Source organism: Chinchilla lanigera, unplaced genomic scaffold (assembly GCF_000276665.1).
Source record: "Chinchilla lanigera isolate Chin_1 unplaced genomic scaffold, ChiLan1.0 scaffold00081, whole genome shotgun sequence".
Lineage (NCBI taxonomy): Eukaryota > Metazoa > Chordata > Mammalia > Rodentia > Chinchillidae > Chinchilla > Chinchilla lanigera.
In genome coordinates this window covers 7,276,379-7,296,788 of record NW_004955482.1, presented here as the reverse complement: position 1 = coordinate 7,296,788, position 20,410 = coordinate 7,276,379, and the positions used below count along the sequence as shown (strand labels likewise).

At 49.3% G+C, this 20,410-nt stretch overlaps 1 protein-coding gene across 2 annotated transcripts in view; it reads right to left on the bottom strand.

Moving 5' to 3' along the window:
- Positions 1-1,034: 1,034 nt before the first annotated feature.
- Positions 1,035-20,410, bottom strand: part of Atp2a2 (ATPase, Ca++ transporting, cardiac muscle, slow twitch 2) — a gene marked incomplete at its 5' end in the record, with an annotated part of 62,419 nt that continues 43,043 nt past the window's right edge. Inside the window, 13 exon segments of one of the 2 annotated variants that reach the window (XR_001230987.1) lie at positions 1,035-1,824; positions 3,708-5,276; positions 5,361-5,478; positions 6,048-6,181; positions 6,616-6,701; positions 8,431-8,633; positions 9,046-9,266; positions 9,610-9,945; positions 10,785-11,003; positions 11,100-11,222; positions 16,672-16,803; positions 18,035-18,137; positions 19,053-19,141. Coding sequence is in view for 1 of the 2 variants with exons in the window: in XM_013503694.1 (XP_013359148.1) it covers positions 1,811-1,824; positions 5,156-5,276; positions 5,361-5,478; positions 6,048-6,181; positions 6,616-6,701; positions 8,431-8,633; positions 9,046-9,266; positions 9,610-9,945; positions 10,785-11,003; positions 11,100-11,222; positions 16,672-16,803; positions 18,035-18,137; positions 19,053-19,141 (1,899 nt within the window). 2 annotated transcript variants of the gene reach the window in all.

The window sequence follows — 20,410 nt, the reverse complement described above, 5'->3', positions numbered from 1 at the left end:
CCGTCGCGGGCGCCAGCGTGTGCTCACCCCTACCACGCCCCTCTGCCGCCTGAAGCCGCGCCGCCAGGGTGTGCCAGGTGTGCGGGGCGGCCCCCGGGGCCCCTTCCCGCTCCTCGGCCCCTCACGTCTGTGGTGGAGCCCGCGTCAGGGCACCGGACGCGCCTTCAGGACCCGCTGCTCCGCCTCTCCCTGGTGAAGGCGTCCGGAGCTCACACAGCGCTCACCTCGCAGCGGGGCCGCCCGCCGCCCAGGTGATGCTCCACGACCACAGCCTGAGCCTCACCAACAGGCCTGGCATGCACCCGTCACGTTTTCGGTCCCCTCCTCAGAGTGAGCCTGTTGGATGCTCGTCCTCGGCCCTTTTTATTTTTGGTACTGGGAATCGAACTCACAACCTTGCTCTGTGCCGCTGAACTATACTCCTGGCCCCTCAGCTCTTTTTAGACAGGGCCTCACGGCCTTAGCCAGGCTGGCCTCACGCTTGGCGTCCCCTGGCCTCAGCCTCCTGAGCGGCTGGGCTGCCTGGGCGCACACTACCCTACGGGCACCCCCCACGTCAGCGAAGATCCACCTGGGGGCCCTGGGCAGCACCTGGCCAGTGAGCACTGAGGACCCCTCGGACGGTCCGGCAGCCTTTGCATCGCTTCGCTTCTTCCCAAAGTCCATCCACGACAGGTCACCAGACATCACACCTCACGCTGTCCATCCGAAAGGTATCGAGCGCCTCTGAGCCTGTAAGGCTGCACACGCGTTTCAGCCTACTGACAACTCTGACAGCTGACCCGGGCCTTCTCACACTCACACGGGCTCTCAGCGGCCTCTGCAAGCTTGGCGTGGTGGCACAACCCTAGCATTTGGGAGGCCGAGGCAAGAGGATCCTCGCGATTGAGGCCTGCCTGGGCTACGTAGTGACATAGTGAGCCGCCGTCTGGCCACCTCCTCCTCCCGCAAGAGCCCTGAGGGGGTCCCCCACCATCTCCAGAGGGCCTGGGCCCCGCACCCCCCAGCCCCAACAGTTAACACCACAGGGACAGTTTATCATAGAATAGATTTATTTACTGGAAACCGCGTCTGTGCAACGCCTGTTACCAGCACAGAAGGGAAAACCGACCTTTATTTACAGTCTAGTCAAACATGCGTTGTGATAAACTGACGCTTAGCATTAGATTAAGATAAATGCATCACAATATTTGTATTGCACCAACATCTGTCTACTGCTTCGGATTTCATTAAATAAGTTACATTTAATACAGTGTGAAATAGCTGTCTATGCACACTCAAAAATAACTGGTTATAAACTGGAGGCCTACATTTTAACCACTCAACACCTGTAGTGTGTTTAACAAATTTATAAATAAGCAAACTGTACAGGGCCAATTTTAAAAAGTAGCAAGTCTCAATGTCACCGCAGAGGAACCTGGCTACGGACACCGGCAGGCATGCACACAGCTCAATATTGTACACTTGGAGAAGCAAGGACATTCGCAGAGAAATGTGGAGACTCGGCTGATGGCTTCTAGGCTCATGGATAAGGTTTCAGAACCTCATTCTTCTTGCAGCAAAGAAACCAACTTTTCTGGAGAGGCTTTCTGATTTCATTAAATTGTACATTTGTAAGCATTATTTTGATTGAAAAGCTAAAAACCCCACTGCTGATAACATCTCCCCCACAGTACACACGGAGGGCGGGGAGCGTTTCCTGCCCTTTCCCCAACATCAGCCATGCAGAGGGATAGTGGATGTGTTGCTAAACACGCACATGCACGCGACCGAACACCCTTACATTTCTGCAAAATGGTTTAGGAAGCGGTTACTCCAGTATCACTGCAAAGGAAAGAGAGAGGGGATCAGCTTCGTGAACCATGGGAAGGAATGTCAGAGTAACTACCTAAGACTCAGACGGACAGGACAGAGGAGAAGGGACACTCAGCTTAATCTCGGGGGTGCCAAGAGCAGCATTTTGGTTCAACTGTCCCAAAGGTGCCACCCACACAGGCTGCATCTAGAAGCAGTGGCTCAGTGATGGTGTCCTTGTGCTGTCCTCCTGTGCAGCCAAGCTGCCCGATCCGCCCCAGGTGCTGAGCAGTGCCAGCCGGGGTGAGGGGTCAGGCGTGCAGGAGGCAGTGGCGCAGGAGCGAGCGCCCTGGTGCCAGCGCTCCTGCTGTCCCCTGGCTGCTGCCCCACCCTCTTGGGAGAAGGCCACACCCGTCCGCTAACCGCAGGGTGCTGGCCATTCTGCCGGAGCCTGGTGCTAAGAGGCAAGGCGGAGGCGAAGGGCACCGTGGCCTAGCTTGCTGCACCGCAGGGGCAGTGTGGCGCGTGGGCTGTGGGCAGTGGCGCGGTGCAGGCAGATGCCGAGCTGATCTAACGCTCTGGGGACGCCCTCCTCGCAGGCCGCGCCGTGCTGGAAGCTGGCGGCTGCTGTGAGGCTGGCTGGCCCCTTCCCCGTGGCGGCTCCCTAGCTCCCCGTACGAATGGGCAGCACAGCTGCTGTGTTCCGTGCACAGGGTGAACTCTATCCAACAGGTCCCCGCTCCGGGCCAGGCGCATGGTGGCTAACAAACCCCTGGGTGAGGACGGGGCTCTTCAGGCTGAGCACACGAAGGCAGAGGCGCAGGCCGTTGGTGTCAGCTGGCCACACCTGCTACAGGAGGGACTGAGGGGCCTGAGCCCTGAGCAGGTGTCGGGGCAGAGACGGAGTGGCTATTCCCCAACAGGCCTGAGGCTGAGCGACCACAGAAGCAGCCGGCTTGGCCTCTGTCCACGCGCCCGGCTCCTGCTGGCCAGCTCCACTTGCCTTCTGTAAAGGCCACTCAACAAGGCACCGAGTCAGGAGACACTGTGGGGCGCCTCGCCCACGGCCCAGCCAGGCCAGACTTCCTGTTCTGCCCTGCAGCTCGGATGCGCTGCTTGCATCTGCCCCACTTGCCTTCATGCCTCATGATACTCAAACGGCTGGGGCCTGCCCCTCAGAGCCACGCGTCCTGGGGCAGCCCCAAAGGCCTCGTGCCAGCCGCCCATGACCAACATGCCTCAGTGCATCCCTGGGGGCCTCTGAACCTCCTCCCTGCATCCCACATCCGCAGCCACCTAGCCACCCCAGCCCCAGAGCCCGCGGACCTTCCCAGGTACCGCTAGCTGGGCCTCAAGGCGAGGCAAGCTGCTACTTGGCTCCGCCATTAACAGCTGGGCCGGGAGGATGAGCAGAGCCCTGCCCAGCACAGCCAGGGAACACACCCTGGGGAGACGGCACAAGCTTTAGCCACAGAGGATGTGACCCAGAAAGGTAAAGGAGGTGGCCCATTTAAGACGAACCAGCACTGTCTGAGTGCGTTGGCTCAATGACGTGTGCTGCTGGCTCAGAGGTGTTCGGGTGACTCCTTGCTGCTGGCAAGGTCAGAAGCCGCACCTTGTGGCTCTGCAAGGCCTCCCTTCAGCACCAAAGGCAGCTCAGCTTCCTCAGCCTCAAGTGTGCCACAAACAGCCACTCTCCCTGGCGCGGCGACGAGGCCCTCCCAGCATCCCGCAGAGCTGCTGGGCCAGAGCCGCACCCGGAGCCAGCAAAGCTGCAGAGGCTCCTGGGCCGCCCTGGGGCTGACACTTCCTACCCCTGCGGGACAGCGGCCACACAGCAAACCAGAGGCCTGCCTCACTGGTGGCATCACCCGGGGCTAAAGCATCCCAATTTCAGGGGAGAAAATACTCACATTAGTTGATGGATGATGGAAGGCATTGGAGGAAAACACCACGGTTAGGACTGTTAATGACTCACACGCTGTTGTAAGACTAAGCTTGAACATGCGCAAACATCTCTCAGATAATAATGGTGGTGGTTAGTGCCACATCAAATAAAAATAGTTCTATACAATATGTTCATTTGGTTAGGTGCTATTTACAGATTTTACAAAACACATACACGCGTGCGCACCCACGCACGCACACACACGCACACACACACACACACACTTCCCTTACATTCCTTGCACCAGGCGACATATAGGCCAGCAGAAACTTGCGTAAAATGTGTATCACAGGTGACAATTTGTGCCTACACATTAAGGACAATTTCCATGACTACCTACGCAGCAGAACAGGACCGCTCTTCCCTCAAGCAGAGTAAACTAAAGTTCTGAACTAGTAAGAGAAAGGTGACTATCTGAGATAGTTCAGGATAAGCCACTTAAGAACAAGACAGTTATTTTTCTCTGTCCATTTAAAATGTTTTATTTTTCTTTTAAAACTAGATCGTGAAGTGCCACTGAAGTAGGCGATGTTGGCAAAACAATGTCTGTTACAATAAAGTACATTAGACATTTAAATAAATAACCTTAAAAACTATGTGGAGGGATACGACCCCAGTTGACTGAATCTGGAACAATGTTTTCTGCACAAGCGAGACAGGCATACCTCTGAAGACGGTGTAAACAGAACCGAGACCCTAAGAAGCCGAGCAGGACGGGGCAGCAGGGTGAATGGAGGCGGGCGGTGAGGAAGTGGCAAACCAAAAAATACTGACTGAGGTAGCAGACTCTGCTCAGTGCAGAAAAATTGGCTTATGAATAAAAATTAGACTGTGATATCAAATTAAATCCAGGTAATCATGCAAAAGACAATACATGCTATTTAGTTTTTTTTTTTAAAAACCCCACACACATTCATTTCCTAAAGTCTGCTGCCAATTAATTTGCTGACAATGTCTGCTGGCTCAACTATTTTTTTATACAAGGATGAGTATTAAACAGAACACTGTACATGCTTTTTCATCTACAAAAAAATATTTGCATAAAATAGTGTTAGTTCTCTGTACATGTCAATGGACACTTTAATTATGTGTATAAAAAAGGAAAATCTTGAGCCCCACTGGAGTCAGAAAAAGCAAAACAAAATCTAGAGTATGAAACCTCCTTCACCAGCCAATATGTTCATGTGAAAATTCAGCAGAAATAGACAGTTGCTTTAAACAATAAAAAATTAAGTTAGACATCTTCTGCATGGAGAGCTGTCAGTCAAGACCAGAACATATCACTAAAGTTAGTGTCTGTGCTATACACCCAGACCACCAGGGGCATTATGAGCAGCACAAACGGCCAGGAAATCCCATCGGTGCATGCCGAGAACGAGCAGGATTTGGTGGGAGGCTGCACACACTCTTTACCAGGTTCCAGGTAGTTGCGGGCCACGAACTTCAGCGTCTCGTCCATCAGAATCACAGGCAAGGAGATTTTCAGCACCATCAGCCACTGGGTCAGATTCAGCGGTGTGATCTGGAAGATGAGCTGAGACACAGAGGCCGCGTCAAGCCCCGCTCGTGCAGGAGGGCACCCCCCAGACCCCTGCCCGCCACTCCCTCCCTCACTCACTGGCAAGGGCTCCACATAGAGGATCAGGAAGTGGAGGGACATCGAGAGGCAGATGGACCCCACGAGCCAGATGTTCTCCCAAGGGGGCATCCTCAGCAAGGACTGGTTCTCGGACAGGCTGAGGACGGGAGGGAGGGAGCTCAGCAAGGAGGCAGAGGCCCACATTCGCGGCAGCCACACCGGGCACCGCTCCACTCTCCCACACCCACCGACCTCATTCTAGGTACCGAAGTTCCTTTCCACCTCGGCAAAGTTAAGGCAGAGAAACTCAGATGTAGGACAAACTGCCAATTTTACATCTAGGCCTTGACACAGCAGATCCCCTCAGCACGCTCAAAGCTGTCTGACCGCCCTGGACACCTGGGCTATTTAGAAATCTCCCTTTTTGTCACTGGCTTAATTGGATGGTCCCATGTGCCAGCACTGCAGGGTGAGAAGCCTCCCCTGAGGGGCCGGCCCACGGAGCGGCGCTCCCATTCCTGTTGTTAAGGGACAGCTCCAAAGCACAGGGCTGAGCACGCCCACCGCTTCCCGGAGACGGCGACAGCTTAGGCTTTAAACCTGGGGCTGCTTATTCTCTTTTCTCTGTCAGAGGGAAGGACTTTCCTGCGACCTTCCCTCAACCATGACACACAATCCCCAGCGCCCTGATGGTCAGAGCGTTTGCCTCGCCCACTGCAGACTCACCTGTTGAGGGCGTTACACATCTCTATGGTTACTAAAACAGAGAGCGCCATTGTCATCGGGTACGGGGACTCAAAGATCGAACAATCTACTCCTTCAAAGTCTGGGTTGTCCTCTTTACATTGCAAGAAATGACTCTGCAACAAACATTCGTGGTTATTCCCAATCAGCTAAGTCCCCACCACCACCTTCACACTGAGCTATATCTGCTAGCCCTTTATTTTGGGACAGGTCACCAAGTCACTAAGCTGTCCAGGCTGGGCTCAAACTTGTGATCCTCCTGCTTCAGCCTCCCTTCCAGAGTGCTGGGATCACAAGCACCACCATACCTGACCCAACTAACCCTATTCCTCAAGTCCTAGCACTAATCCACACCACGCCCAGACCTCAGACCCAGGCCATGTGCAGAATGGCCGTGGGTTCCATTCTATCTCCTAGAGAAGCCCTGGCCCGGAGGTTCATCTCCTATTGTTTGAATGTTAAGATGATTCAAGAGACACCTAAACCACGGAAAGATCAAGGTCTTGCCCAACACTTTACATTCAAGGTGCAGGAAGGAAGGGTTAAATACCAGCTGGTAGAAGGTCACTCTGGGACCACCGTCAGCAGCGATGAACCACCATGCAGCAGCACCCACGGTAGCGGCGCCGACATAACCTGGGAACAAACAGGACGCTGCTGATGTTCTTGGGGCTTCTGGCCACACAGTGACGCTCCACGGGCCAGTCCCCAGGAGAAGGTGAGCCACAGCACAGGCAGACACGACGCTGGAGCTCACGCTGCTCCTGCAACACCTTGCGCCCTGCAGCCCATGCAGCCAGACTACAGGGCTTAGGGTTTAGCCCTAAAATGTCTGCATGCCTGGAGTTCAGAGATGGGGTCATCAGACGGCGACTGAGCACAGGAGGCTCAGACTCGGCACTGACCCGCCTGGGAGCTCCCAGCTGGCTGTGCTGCTGGAGGAGGCCAGTCACAGAGACCTGGACAGGGTCTCTGGTCCCCAGCCCTTTCCCACTCTGCTCTGGCCCCGATGAGGCGAACAGCTTTCCTGAGCTGTGTCTCTCCCCGTGACCTTTCTGCCTTGGAGCTCGTCCAAAACGGACTGAAAATGGCTGAAGTCATGACCCTAAATAAACTTCTCTTCCTTCAAGTTGCGGGTGTCATGTACTTTGTCCCAGCAACAGGAAAATGACTAACACCACAAGGGTCCAGGGGGGTGGGGCACTTCCGGCACAGACGAACCAGGAGCCTATCACACTCCCGTTGCCCTCTCACTTGGGCGACCTCTCCATGGGCGAGTAAAGGCGGCAAGGCTGTAGACCTGTGTTCTCCGAGTAAACCCAATGTCCCGGTAGCCTTGCCATACATGACCTTTAGGCAAATGGAGATTACCCAGAGGGACACGGACTCGTCTGTACCATCGAAAGCCAGGCAGAACCTTAGCACAGAAGGCCCCAGCCGAGCAGGTGGTGGCCAGCACTGAGCAGCACAGCAGAGCCCAGAGGAGGTTCTGGGCTCTTTCCTCATAGGCTTGGAGTTTAGGAGGTGACCACCACCAGCAACAGACAGCAGACTGAGGCCCCCCGCACGCAGCACCACCACCATAGTGTGCACGCTGCCCACCCAGGAACTATAAGGAGCATCAATGCAGCTGGTCAGCAGGCAGGAAGCATAAGTAAAAGGCAACCCTGAACAGACAGAAGTTGCCATGCTATCACCTTTGCAGTAACAAACTGCCTGTGGAACCTCAGGAAGGGGACACAGCCCACGAGAAGCTGTCAAGGCTGAGCACCTGCTACTCTATACCACTGTACGCTTTCTGCATCTGAAATCGTGTGAGACTCCAGGGAATGCTCTCGCCTCTCTGGCCCTCATATCCCTGACCTGTGAACTGCGGAAGAGAACCAGCCCCTGGTCAGGAAGATGAGGGCCACAGAGGGTCACATGACATGGCCCATGCATGCTGGGAACTCAGTTTTTACCTTGGCAATAATTATCTATTCACATCTTGCCTGTGAGCTCTAAAAAGGCAGGACCCGGCAAAATCATCCTTGTATCCCTTTGCAAACTGCACAGAGTCTGAAAAGCTTGACATCTAACTGCTCATTCACCAAAGCCCCAGGAAGGGTAGGGCGCTAAAATAAGAACTGTAACTGTAACGGTAACAACTGAATTGTAACTGTAAAACAGCTTTAGGTAAATAAGGGGAACAGTTCGGCTTTAGGTAAATTAGGGGTACAGTTCGCAGGCCTGTGAGAGGATCCTCCGATTTTTGTTACCCTAGTATAGGGATAGGAAAAAAAATGTACTTTTAAGGAATACGTTTACAGAATTTTGGCCCATAAACATTTTATTTAAAAAGCTAGCAACACAAAAACCTACTCACAGCCAATAGCCAGGTAACGGAAAAAGAGCCACCCGCTGATCAGTGGTTCCTTCGGGTTCCGCGGTGGTTTATTCATGATGTCCAGGTCAGGAGGGTTGAACCCCAGAGCAGTGGCAGGCAGGCCGTCTGTGACCAGGTTGACCCAGAGCAGCTGGACAGGGATTAGAGCCTCGGGAAACCCAAGGGCTGCTGTCAGGAAGATACTGTTTCCACCCAAGGAAAGAAAAGAAAGACCTCCGTGACTTTTGAAAACTAGTTAAGCAGCACCACTGTCCCTCCTCCTCCTCCTCCTCCTGATCCCTGAGGTGATCACAGCCCGTCTATTATACCTCGTTTCTGAATTTGTGTTTAAGAATTTTGCAGTATTTCATTTAAATTCACTGCTGTGTTAAAGACGTCTCTGCCCATTAGCACAGCTGCAGACAAGCCCCTTCCCCTTGCATACAACCCCCATGAGGCCCAAGGTCCCATTACCTCTACAGGGACCCGTCACCCATAACAACCCAAGACAGGCACAAGGATGAAATGGCTAATAAATGGAGAGCAAACGGGGAACTGCTCCTCGTGACCAAGGCTGTGGTTACAGCAACACAAGTGGGACCATCAGACACCCACCAGACAACCTCTCCCACGTTAGATGAGATGAGGTAGCGGATGAACTGCTTCATGTTGTTGTAGATGGCCCGCCCCTCCTCCACGGCAGCCACGATGGTGGAGAAGTTGTCATCTGCTAGGACCATCTCGGAGGCAGTTTTAGCCACGGCAGTGCCAGAGCCCATAGCAATGCCAATCTCAGCTTTCTTCAGAGCGGGAGCGTCATTCACACCGTCTCCAGTCTGAAACGAAAGGCACCCACAGTCACTGACTGCTTCTGTCCCAGTGAGTATGTATGTAAAGTACACACGTCTGCCCTGACCAGGACAAACACTAGATAATACCACCCAACTGCTCCTCTGTGACTGACTAACGAGGGCCTCCAGGTTTTAAACTATGCTAGGATCTTATATCACACCAACTACCGAAAACAATTCTAGAGAAAACAGCTGAGAACATGACAAAAGAAGATCCAAATCAGGACGCTATTACTAAAAAGGTTTAGTGATAAAAATTCTAATCTGAAAACAAAACAAAACAAAACTACAATCTGCTGCTAGGCATCTGTCCCACCCAATCACTCACCATAGCAGTGATCTCATCGAAGGACTGAAGGAACTCCACGATCTTAGACTTGTGAGAAGGCTCAACTCTAGCAAAGCAGCGGGCATTCAGGCAGGCATCCCTCTGGGCTGAGGGGCTGAGTTCATCGAACTCCCGACCTGTGAAAGCCTTTGACACCACATCCTCATCTTGGCCAAAGATACCAATGCGGCGGCAGATGGCCACGGCGGTGCCCTTGTTGTCCCCTGTGATCATGATGACTCGAATACCTGCTTGCCGACACAGCTTCACAGAGGAGGCCACTTCAATCCTGGGAGGGTCCAGCATGCCCACACAGCCAACAAAGGTCAGGTTCGTCTAAAGCAAGGGAATCACCGAGTTAAAACAGAAAGCTCTATTTTGAAAATGGGCGACTTACCAATTTTTTCCCCTTGTTTGTGTTGCTGGGGATTGAACCCAGGGCCTTGCAGACACTAACTAGGCGCTCTTAACACTGAGCCACACTGTCAGGTCCTGTTAGTTTTTTTTTAAATGAGTGAAGTCACTACATCTTGTTTTAAAATCATTCTAGTTGTTTCTGCAGAATTGATGTCTGGATCTAGGGCCTTTGCCTTGAGCTATATCCCTACGTGTTTTTTATTTTGACACAGGGTCTTGCTAAGGTTGCTGATGGGCTCAAATGTGGAATCCTTTTGCCTGGCTTCCAAATCGCCCTTTAATCTCTTACAGTAGTCTAGCATGAGGAAAAACACCCTGAGGAAAGAGCATTTTGCGATCAGCCATTCCAAGGTCCATGGGACCAAAGCTCTTCCCTTCAAAGCTTTAGGATATCTTATCCTGGATATGGGAATTCTACTCTGATGAGAGAAAAAGGAAAAAAAAAAAAAAAAAAATCAACCACAACCCCTCCAAACCCCTTAGTTTAGGTATTCTCATCTTTAAAACTTAATGAATATTTTTAAGTTTTAACTTACGTGAGTTGTAAAACCAGTTTTATTAGGTTATTAAAGCTAGTCTTGACATTTTTACTTTGAAAACAACAGAATTTTATGAAATTACTAACTGTATGTTTGAAGCAGCAGCCTCAATTATAAGGGTGACATGTGTTCCCTGGGGAAAAGCCACAGCCCGCCCCCGTCTGCTTGCAGCAGCTCCAAACACTGCCTGCACGGCGTGGGAGGAGACCCTTCAGCTACCTCATACTTGATGAAGTTGGCAGAGTCTTCCAGGTGCATCTCTTCTCTTCGCAGTGGGTTGTCGTGAGTGGCCAGGGCCAGGCACCGCAGTGTGTCGCTGCCGCTGCCCCACTCCCGAATGACAGACATGATCTTCTGTTTGACTCCAGGGGTTATGGGGACCTTGGTACTCCCAACTCGAATGTGGGTACACCTGTCAATGACACCTTCTGGAGCACCCTGGGAATATTACATATTCAAATCAGTTTTACTTGCTGGCCCTGGGACCTTCGCCCTGCGTAGGAAGAGCTCGGGCAGCCTGCTATCTGTACTTGCCTTCACAAACATCTTGCTCATGGATGTCCGGCTCGGTTTGTTGGGTGTGCAGTACACAGACATTGATTTCCTATCACGTGAAAACTCTAAAGTAAATTCCTTTTTCATCAGCTGCTTAATGACCTGTAAGGAGAACAAAGATGGCATATGGTTGGCTACCCCATTTCCGTAAGTTTCCGGAGTGTTCACCAAATACACACAAGGCACCTAATCGATGACAGACACTGCGGATACAGCAATACAAAAACAACTTCTTGCTCTCATGAAATCTGTACCCTACTGAGAAAGACTACTAAGTGAAACATACTATGTGCTATGGAGAAAAAGCCATAGGGGATAGAAAACTGGTGTAAAGGGGCTGGGGATTTAGCTCAGAGGCAAAGCGCCTGCCTGGCAAGCACAAGGTCGTGAGTTCGGTTCCCGGTACTGGAGAAAGACCAAAAAAAAAAAAAAGAAAACTGGTATAAAGTGCTGGGGATACAGCTCAGTGGCACAGTGCCTAACTGGCAAGTGCGAATTCATGAGTGTGATTCCTGGTAACAGCAACAAAACTTAGTCCTTAAGTTACATGCTGCTTAGGAGAGAAAACACAGACTGTCATACTAAGAAAAGAAAACTTGTTTAAGTACAGGCAGCAATGTCTCATTCAGTGGATGGCGGGTGGGGACATAGGAGTCAGACTCTGCACGGTCTGAATAGGAGCAAGAGGACGGCGTGGGCCACACTCCAGGCAGCCGGACACGGTTTGGCGCCCTCACGGGGCCCTCAGTGAGCGGTGTGGCTGAACAGTTTATGAGCAAGGGCCACTGGGGACAGGTGATGGGTCTGCAGTCACTACGGCACTTGGTAATTAGTGAAATGAGGAGACAATGGAGGGCTTCAAACTCCAGCTACGAACTCTTGGGAGACAAGCAGCACCACATAGTACAGTAATGTAACGTGGAGGTGGAGAGCTCTGGCCAGAGCAGCAGGGCCCATGTGGCTGTCACACGGAGCTGCTAGGCCTATAAAATGAGACTAAGGCATCACAGAAATAATTTGTAATAATTGTAATAGCATTAGGAAACCAGCAGCTACCCTAGACTCTAGCACATCGGCAGTGTTAAACCCATAGGACCAGAGAGCATGGCAGAAAAGGAGAAATGGACAAAGACTCGGCATAAGAGCCTCCAGTTCCTGGTGGGACTTGAAGAGCCAGCTGGTGAGATTTGGAGAGAAAGCAAGGAGGGAGAACTAGCCTGGTGTCTTGGGAGCCAAGTGAGTTTCAACTTGTAAGCTGAAGTACCAGGTGATGGGTCAGGTAAGGTGAAGACAGGAAAACCTTTAGCATCAGGCCATTAGCTACAAATAAAAGATACCTTCTCCTTTCCAATTTTTCTTGCATTGTTGCACAGACCAGGACTGCCAGTAAAATCTCAAATAAGAATCATTAAGCAGAATTCTGTTTCCAGAAAGTATGATGCTAGCGTGGGTGATAAGCAGCCCAATCAGTGTGAAGACACACACCGCTAGCAGGTATAACTTTTTATCGTGTACCTTTTCTGCATCTGTGGAGATGTTCTCACTGTTTTTCGCTGTTACTTTGTGTGTGGTCAATTACACAGATTTTCCACACACACAAGAGCCACAGTAATTTGTGGAAATCACATAGAACCTCGGCATCCAATCTAGGAAGCTGTGAGGTTTGGAAGGGCACACAGATGGTGAACCAGGCCAGGCATCCTAAGGTATGTGCCAGCCACTGAGCCACCTCAGGTGGCAAAGGAGTATGAGCCCTGTTGAAATCGGCATGGAGCCCGAACACAGTGTTTCCACCAAGCACTGGTACTACCAACAGCTCCACAGCTCGAGCAGCCCAGAGGGAAGTCCCTAACTTTAAAGGTTTGGACATACACAGGGCAGGGGTCCCCCGGGAGAGAATCAGAGCTTTTAGGAGTGGTGGTTCCAGTCACATGGGCAAAGCAGCTGGGCCTTCCTCTCTGCCCCTGGACTATGGTTCTTGCTGAGCTGGGAATGGCAGCTGGGCCTTTTCACGAGTGACAGGCACTTCTGATGTTTTCAACAAGCTAATATGAAACAAATGAGGCCAAAGAGGCCATGGACAAGATGCCCGGTCTCTAATACAGACGGCCTTTCCTGCAATTGTGCTGCTCTCAGCAAAGGCACCATCTTTTACGCTCCACACCTAAAAGTGAATACAGCTACAGGTCTAACCTCAAACAATTACAAACTTGTCTGTGAAGGTGAGTTTTCAGGTCACCTGACATACAGAGGTCTGCAAAGTAACAGCTGTCACATACAGTGTGGCTTTGAAAGGATTTCTCTGGGCCGGGGAGATAGCCAGGATGTAAGTGCCGACCTGAAAGACTTCTCTTTGCTTACTGGCTGTCAGGGAGAGGCCTTAGCACTTGCCGGCTGGCTTGAACCTGTGCACGCATGACTGTCCCATCAGGAGGCTTTTCCCACTGGTGACACAAACAGATTTTTGTCTGTCATTTTACTAATTAAAAAATGCTCGATGGGAGTCATGCCTATAACACCAGTGGTTCCACCTTCCTAGCCGCAAGACATATGAATTTACACCCTGTTGTGAACGTTGATGGCAGTAGTACACGGCTGTTTCATAGCAGTCACATCAGCAGGGGCAACATGCCAACTGTCCAAGGCCTACACTGCGTGAGACTACGAGTCAAGTACACACTACAGTCAGTTAAGGCGCTTTCCGCACCCTGGTGTGCGCAGGTAAACTCACGGAAACGAAGGCCTTTGAAGTAGGAAGCCAGTTCTGCCTCACACCAGGCAAGGCAGGCCCTGGCATCCTTCCCTGCCAGTGTCCCAAGTGGGTAGGATGGGCTCCAAGCCCTTTCCCACGTGGCCCCAGACCCCGTGTGGCCACAAAAGCTTTCAGTTCTCGAGGTCCTTAGCAGAGCAGGCGCCCACCATGCCTAGCCTAGGCTGCACTGTTTGCTCGTGGTGGTGGAGCCCTTGTCCCCAGTAACACTTCTTCCTCTTCTGCCCTAGATCTTGACAGAGATAAGGGGTTTACAACAAGCAAAAGCAGGAACATTATAACTGACCATTTAAGAGAAGGGGCCTTGACTTTGCATGGTTTGTAGAACTAAAAAAGCCTGTTTTTAACCTCTCCAACCCTAAGCCTGTTCTTTAAACATAGTCAGCTACCTTTCTCCTCTTGATTCTCTAAATTCTACCAGGAAGCTTTAAGGATTAAGGAAGTCCTACAGAAAGGCCTCAGTGCCAACTGATGGCCACCTGGGGATGACTGTCACCTGCAGAAATGGCCCTATCACACTGGAGTCAAGCTCTCGCACGGAACAGCACTCTGCCCACAATGCAAGGCAGGTAGTGTTTACGCTGGTACAGTGTGGAGGGGCTGGGAGCTGGGCAGATGCAGAGCAGGGGCCCTGACTTGTGTGAAATTCTCGCTACTCCTGCCTGTATGCAGAGGGGATCTTACTCCTTTTTCCAGTCTATCTTCTCCAGCTCCTGCAGTTCCATCCCCAAGTTTCCAGAGGTTACAGCTTGCCCCTGGTGCCCTCACCCAGTGGCGCTGCATGGCCTCCTGCTACTGACACTCGTCCTACTGTCCCTTATCCAAACCACCATCCAACACTTCCGTTAGGACAGCAGCCACTTCTGGTTTTTCAGGTGAACAGTGACAGGGTGGCCAGTTTTGTGGCAGCTGTTGCAGGCCGCCCTCGGACGCAGGCCCAGCTGCTTGGCCTTGTGAGGCCGCAGGAAGCTATGTCTATAGAGTGCCAGGGCAGCCTCGTGGGCTGGGGAGGATTGGGGAGCTGCACCTCCTGACAGGGACCTTGTTCAGGCTGTTGGAGCTCAAGTCCAACTCACTGTGCAGGCCACACAGCCTGGCAGGACAGGGGCTTGGAAACTACTCATCTGACTGTGTCAGGAGTGTGCTGACCTCATCAGATGAATTTGCTTTGGTTTTTTTCCTCTTAACACCAAGGTCCGTCAAAAGTAGTATTTCCTCCCCTAAATGTTTAGCAACATTTGGCTGGAAAGTTTTGGAGGGGGCAAAGTTTTTGACTTAAAATTTCCCTTTACAAAGGATTATTAAAATTTTGTGTTGACTTAGAAGGCTGTATGTTCCTAAAGGGATCCGGGACCGTTCAAGTTCTAAACTGTTGAATTTATTGCCGTGAATACGTTCCTAATGCTTCTGAGGGACCAGAGATAGAGACCGGGCCTGGGGCCATGCACACACTGGGTACCACCATCCCTGAGTGGCGTGACCAGCCCCGCAATTGGCTGTTCATTTTCTTTCCTTTCCTTCAGATGGAAGCTTTTATCATAGATTTTTTTTTTTTTTAAATCGTGGATTTTTAACCCTTTTGTACTCCCTGTACTTAAAGACAAATTTTAATGCAGTGCATCCCATTTTCATTATTTAGTTCCAAATACCCTCTAATTCCCACTATTGCTTTTCTTTGGTAACACACAGACTATCAAAAAAATTAGCTTCCAAATATTTGGGGGGAACTGCTGGCTAACAATGTCTAATTCCACTGTGCTTAGCAACATAGTCTGTCTAATTTTAATCCCTGGTAACTTGAGAGTCTTGCTTCACAGACCAGCCATACTGTCTACCTTGGTGAATAACCCATAAGCATTTGAGAGCACAAAAAGTGGAATAACAGAAATGCAGATTTCATCATGAATATTTACTTTTGTTCAGATCTTTGGAATGTCTGATTTTCCCATTTATTAGAATACTAAACCTCTAACTGGAGACTTTTCTCCTTTTTGATCTGACCAATCTTTGCTTCATGTACTTTAAATGTGCTCCTAGGTACGTGGACAAATGATGTGTCTTTGGAATTAGCACAAGGTCAAAGGGGACTCTGATAAGAGGTTTTGATGTACTGATGGAGGTAAAAGCTTGAACAGAAAGGCTTCAAGGAAACAGGCATGGAACAGGTTAGTATGTTAAAAACAGGCCTTTCAAGGAATTTTATTACGTAAGAAAAAAGTAGTGCTAAATAGGGAAATAAGGTCAAAGAAAAGTTTAAGATAAAAACATACTAGCCAGGAGGATCATTGGGCGTTTGAGACCAGCCTGGGCTACAAAGTGAGCTCAAGGCCAGCCTGAACTGCATAGCAAGACCCTGTCTCAAAAAGGCAAAAAAAAAAAAAATCAAAACAAAATATAAAAAACAAAAAAAACCCATACTAGCTATTTGCCCTGTGCTCATGAAGTGAACCCTGGAAACCGAACTGCAAGAGAAATGCCTGGCTTTTGCTAGGAATAAGCACAGTCCAATCACAGCCCTCGTGGGCACCGTTGCTTACCTAATTATATTGTCTGGAAATTATTATTTTATTATTATTATTATTGTTTTATTATCTATTGCTTGCTTTTATTTTCTTAGTCAAATAGCAAGATCATTTTACCTGAGCATGAACATAGGGAAGTAGGTGTTGCAAGTTTGAGAAGATATAATTAGTTGTCCAAGAGAGCAGAAGAGTGAATGGACTACGTAGATATGGTATGACTGATGGCTGCACGAACAACACACCAAATGCAAGTACTGACCGAGTTGCAGGCATTTGCACGTTCTATTTTAGAGAGACCCTTCAATTCGGTATCAAATACATTCATCTTCTCTACCAGGCAAGTGAGAGCAGTCTCTGTAGCTTCTCCAACTTTTTCATACACGCCTTTCGCCTGCATTGATTAAAGGCATATAAAATAAGAGTAGTAAACAGGTAAACAACTTTTTTCTTTTCCACAGAGAGACAACCTGGCATCTTGCATCATTATTCTTTGGGGCACGTTTTTCCTACACTAACTACAGCAGAGCACCAGATAATTAAAAATGTACTCACAGCACAGGTATACATGTTACCTTATTCTATAAAGTAGCTTTGTTATGATAGTCTATCAAGTGGCTTTTTCATTTCCCTTCCACAAATCATAGTATATATTATTTCATTAAGTGTAAGAAGCCACTAATTGTAATATTCATTTAGTATTTCAAACAGTAGGTTTCAAATTCTAGATCACTGCTCATTACTGAGGAGTTAACATTCTCACTTTGCGCCCAGCTTGCCTTGAGACAAAAGAAGAACATCTATTTCCATTATTAAAAAAGAAAGCTAGCTAGCTTCAGACTTGATCCTCCTGCCTCAGTTTCCCAAACAGCTAGCACTATAGGCACACACTGTCATGCCTGGCTGGTTTATATTATCATTTTATTGTAATCATCATCAAAGCTTTAAGCTTGTCCAAAAATACACAGCTGGCCATCTTAAAAAGAAAATCAATACCCTATTCCCTCCAGAAAACATTTTCTGCCGGGTGTGGTAGCGCAAGTCTGTAATCCCAGGACTGAGGAGGCTGAGGCGGAAGGATCATTTGCAAGTTCAAAACCAACCTGCGCTACAAACTGAGTTCAAGGTCAATCTGAACTACATAGTGAGACCTTCTCAAAAAGACCAAAAAAAAAAAAAAGCATTTTCTAACTGGATTGTATTCATTTATATAACAATCATGACAAAATTCTTAAGAAATGACAATGTGCCGGGTGTGGTGGTGCACACCTGTAATCAAAGCACTTGGGAGGCTGAGGCAGGAGGATCGCTGGGAGTTCAAGACTAGCCTATACTGCATAAGTGAGCTCAAGGCCAGCCTGAACTGCACAGTGAGACCCTGTCTCAAAAAGACCAAAAAAACAAGGAAATTACAATGCTCAGTCAGGGACCTACGAATGACACACAGCTCTCTTTGGCCAGATGCTGCTGACCCCAATAGAGATAGGTTCTTGAATGGAAGAGGAAAATAAATCCAGGAACCCTGCTTTCTAAAGGTAAGAAGGGAAGCTGCATTTTCCTTCAAGCCACTCCACCCTTAAACAAGAAATTGTGAGCTCTAGCTTCTCTTTTATGAACAGGCTTACCTCATTGTAATCCAAAGCTGAGTCATTACAAAGAGCACAAATGGTTGCTAATTCTACAAGACCATCATATTGGTGACATTTTACTGGCTTGTCATCTTTATGCCTGTCAAAAGAGAAAACATTCTTAAAGCAGCGTGATCATCACTACTGATTTTTCCCTCAAAATAGATTTTGAAGCCAGGCGTGGTGGTGCATGCCTGTAATCTGAGCACTCAGGAGGCTGAGGCAGGAGGATCCTTGCAAGTTCGAGACCAGCCTGGGCTATATAAAGTGAGCTCAAGGACAGCCTGAACTACATAGGGAGACCCTGTCTCAAAAAGACAAAAAAGCAGAGGGAGGGGCCTCGGGGCGGGAATATAGCTTAGCAGTACAAGTGCCTCCTTGGCAAGCACAAGGTCCCGAGTTTGATTCCTGCTCCCTCCTAACCAAGAAAAGAGCCAGAGATGACTGATTAATAATCACTGTCCCAAGGCTGGGGATTTAGCTCAGTGGCAAAAAACGCCTGCCTGGCAAGCGCAAGGTTGTGAGTTCGGTTCCCGGTACCGGAGAAAAACCAAAAAAAAAAAAAAAAAAAAAAAAAAAAACAAAAACACTGTCCCTACTTTGGCAGTATTGGGGGTTAACCCAGGCCCTTTGCACTGAACTACAACCCCAGCTCTTTATAATCTTTGTTTTCTTTTCCTGAGACAGGATCTCACCATGTTCAGGCTGGTCTTGAACTCACTACTATGTGGTCCAGGCTCCCCTAAACTTTCATCAGTCCTCCTGCTGAGTGTCCGAGTGCTGGGATTACAGGCATGAACCATCATACCTGGCTTGCTTTCTTTTTTAATGTGTTATTTTATTTTAACCTGCTCCTTTAATAAAGATTATCAACTTGAGGCACACCCTGCATTCATTCCGCAGTGCTAAGTTACATCCCCCTTCCCCTCTGACTTTGTAAAATTACTTCACAACTCTCCAGACACTGCAATGCCACCATGGATCCTACAGATGAGGTGGAGGGAGGGTTACTCACACTTCTCCAATGGGTGCGTATGTTGAGCCAGTTATGGTGAACTCATTAAGGGAGCAAGTATCACCTTCAACTTTGTCCAGAATGAACATCTGTGGGGAAGTAGCAGAACGGTATTTAATATTGTGTATATATCTTGTGTATATATCTCACAGTCCTTGTTAATTTTAATAAAACTCCCTGAGTGTCAGCCTTAGGACTGTCCCTTCTCTGACTGCTGTTTTATTTTATTTTATTTTTTCCGGTACCAGGAATCAAACTCACGACCTCGCGCTTGCCAGGCAGGCGCTGTGCTGCTGAGCTAAATCCCCAGCCCCTCTGACTGCTGTTTTAGATCACCATTCCATCCTACCATGCAGCTAACAGTCATTCTGAATTAATAACAAATAGCAAAGGCACCAGAGATACCGACGACAACCCACACCAAACTGGAGACACAAGAACTCTGGATAGCAAAAGGTCAACACCAATGACCCCGGTTATTCTAGAATGTTCAGAATCCCAAATTTCCACTGGCTGGCTAAGAAACTGGTATTAGATAGTCCTGTCTCAGAGCTGGGCATAAAAGCTTGGGAAGAATAAACTCACATTTCACAGTTACATAAACACTCCCTGAGTAAAATCAGACAAACTGCTTTTCTGCACCTCCCCACTTACTTTTATTGTGGTAATAGCTCATTTTCTATGAAGGTGCCTAACTACATGTATACAGTAAGGAGCCAGTAGGGCTAAGTGAACTGCTTTCCCCTAGACAGATGGACTCGTGCTTAGAAACCCATTCTTTCTCCCTCTCCCTTCTCTTTTTGGTGGTGCTGGGGATCAAACCAGGATGCTGGCAGGCAAAGGCAAGCAAGCACTACCACTGAGATTCAGTCCCCCAGCCCAGGAAAGAACTATTAATGTTACAGAAGGACCAAGTAGCTGAGCATGGTAGTGCATGCCTAATTCCAGCACTCAGGATGCTGGGGCAGAAGGATGACCTGGGGTACACAGTGAGGCAAGCCTGAACTACATAAGGAGAGCCTGTCTTAATCAAAACAAAACCAAGTGCTGGGGATTTAGCTCAGCGGCACAGCGCCTGCCAGGCAAGCGCAAGGTCGTGAGTTTGATTCCCGGTACCAAAAAACAAAAACAAAAACAAACAAACAAAAAAACAAAACCAAGTGACATAGGCTACTTTTCTTAATGATGGATTTTTGTCTTGATTTATGGCTGGGGTAGGAGGACTTCAAGTTCAACCCCAGCCTAGACAAGTTAATAAGATTTTGACGGGATGGGGTGGCATATGCCTGTAACCCCAGAAATCAGGAGGCTGAGGCAGGAGTACTGTTGCGAGTTCAAGACCAGCCTGGGCTACAAAG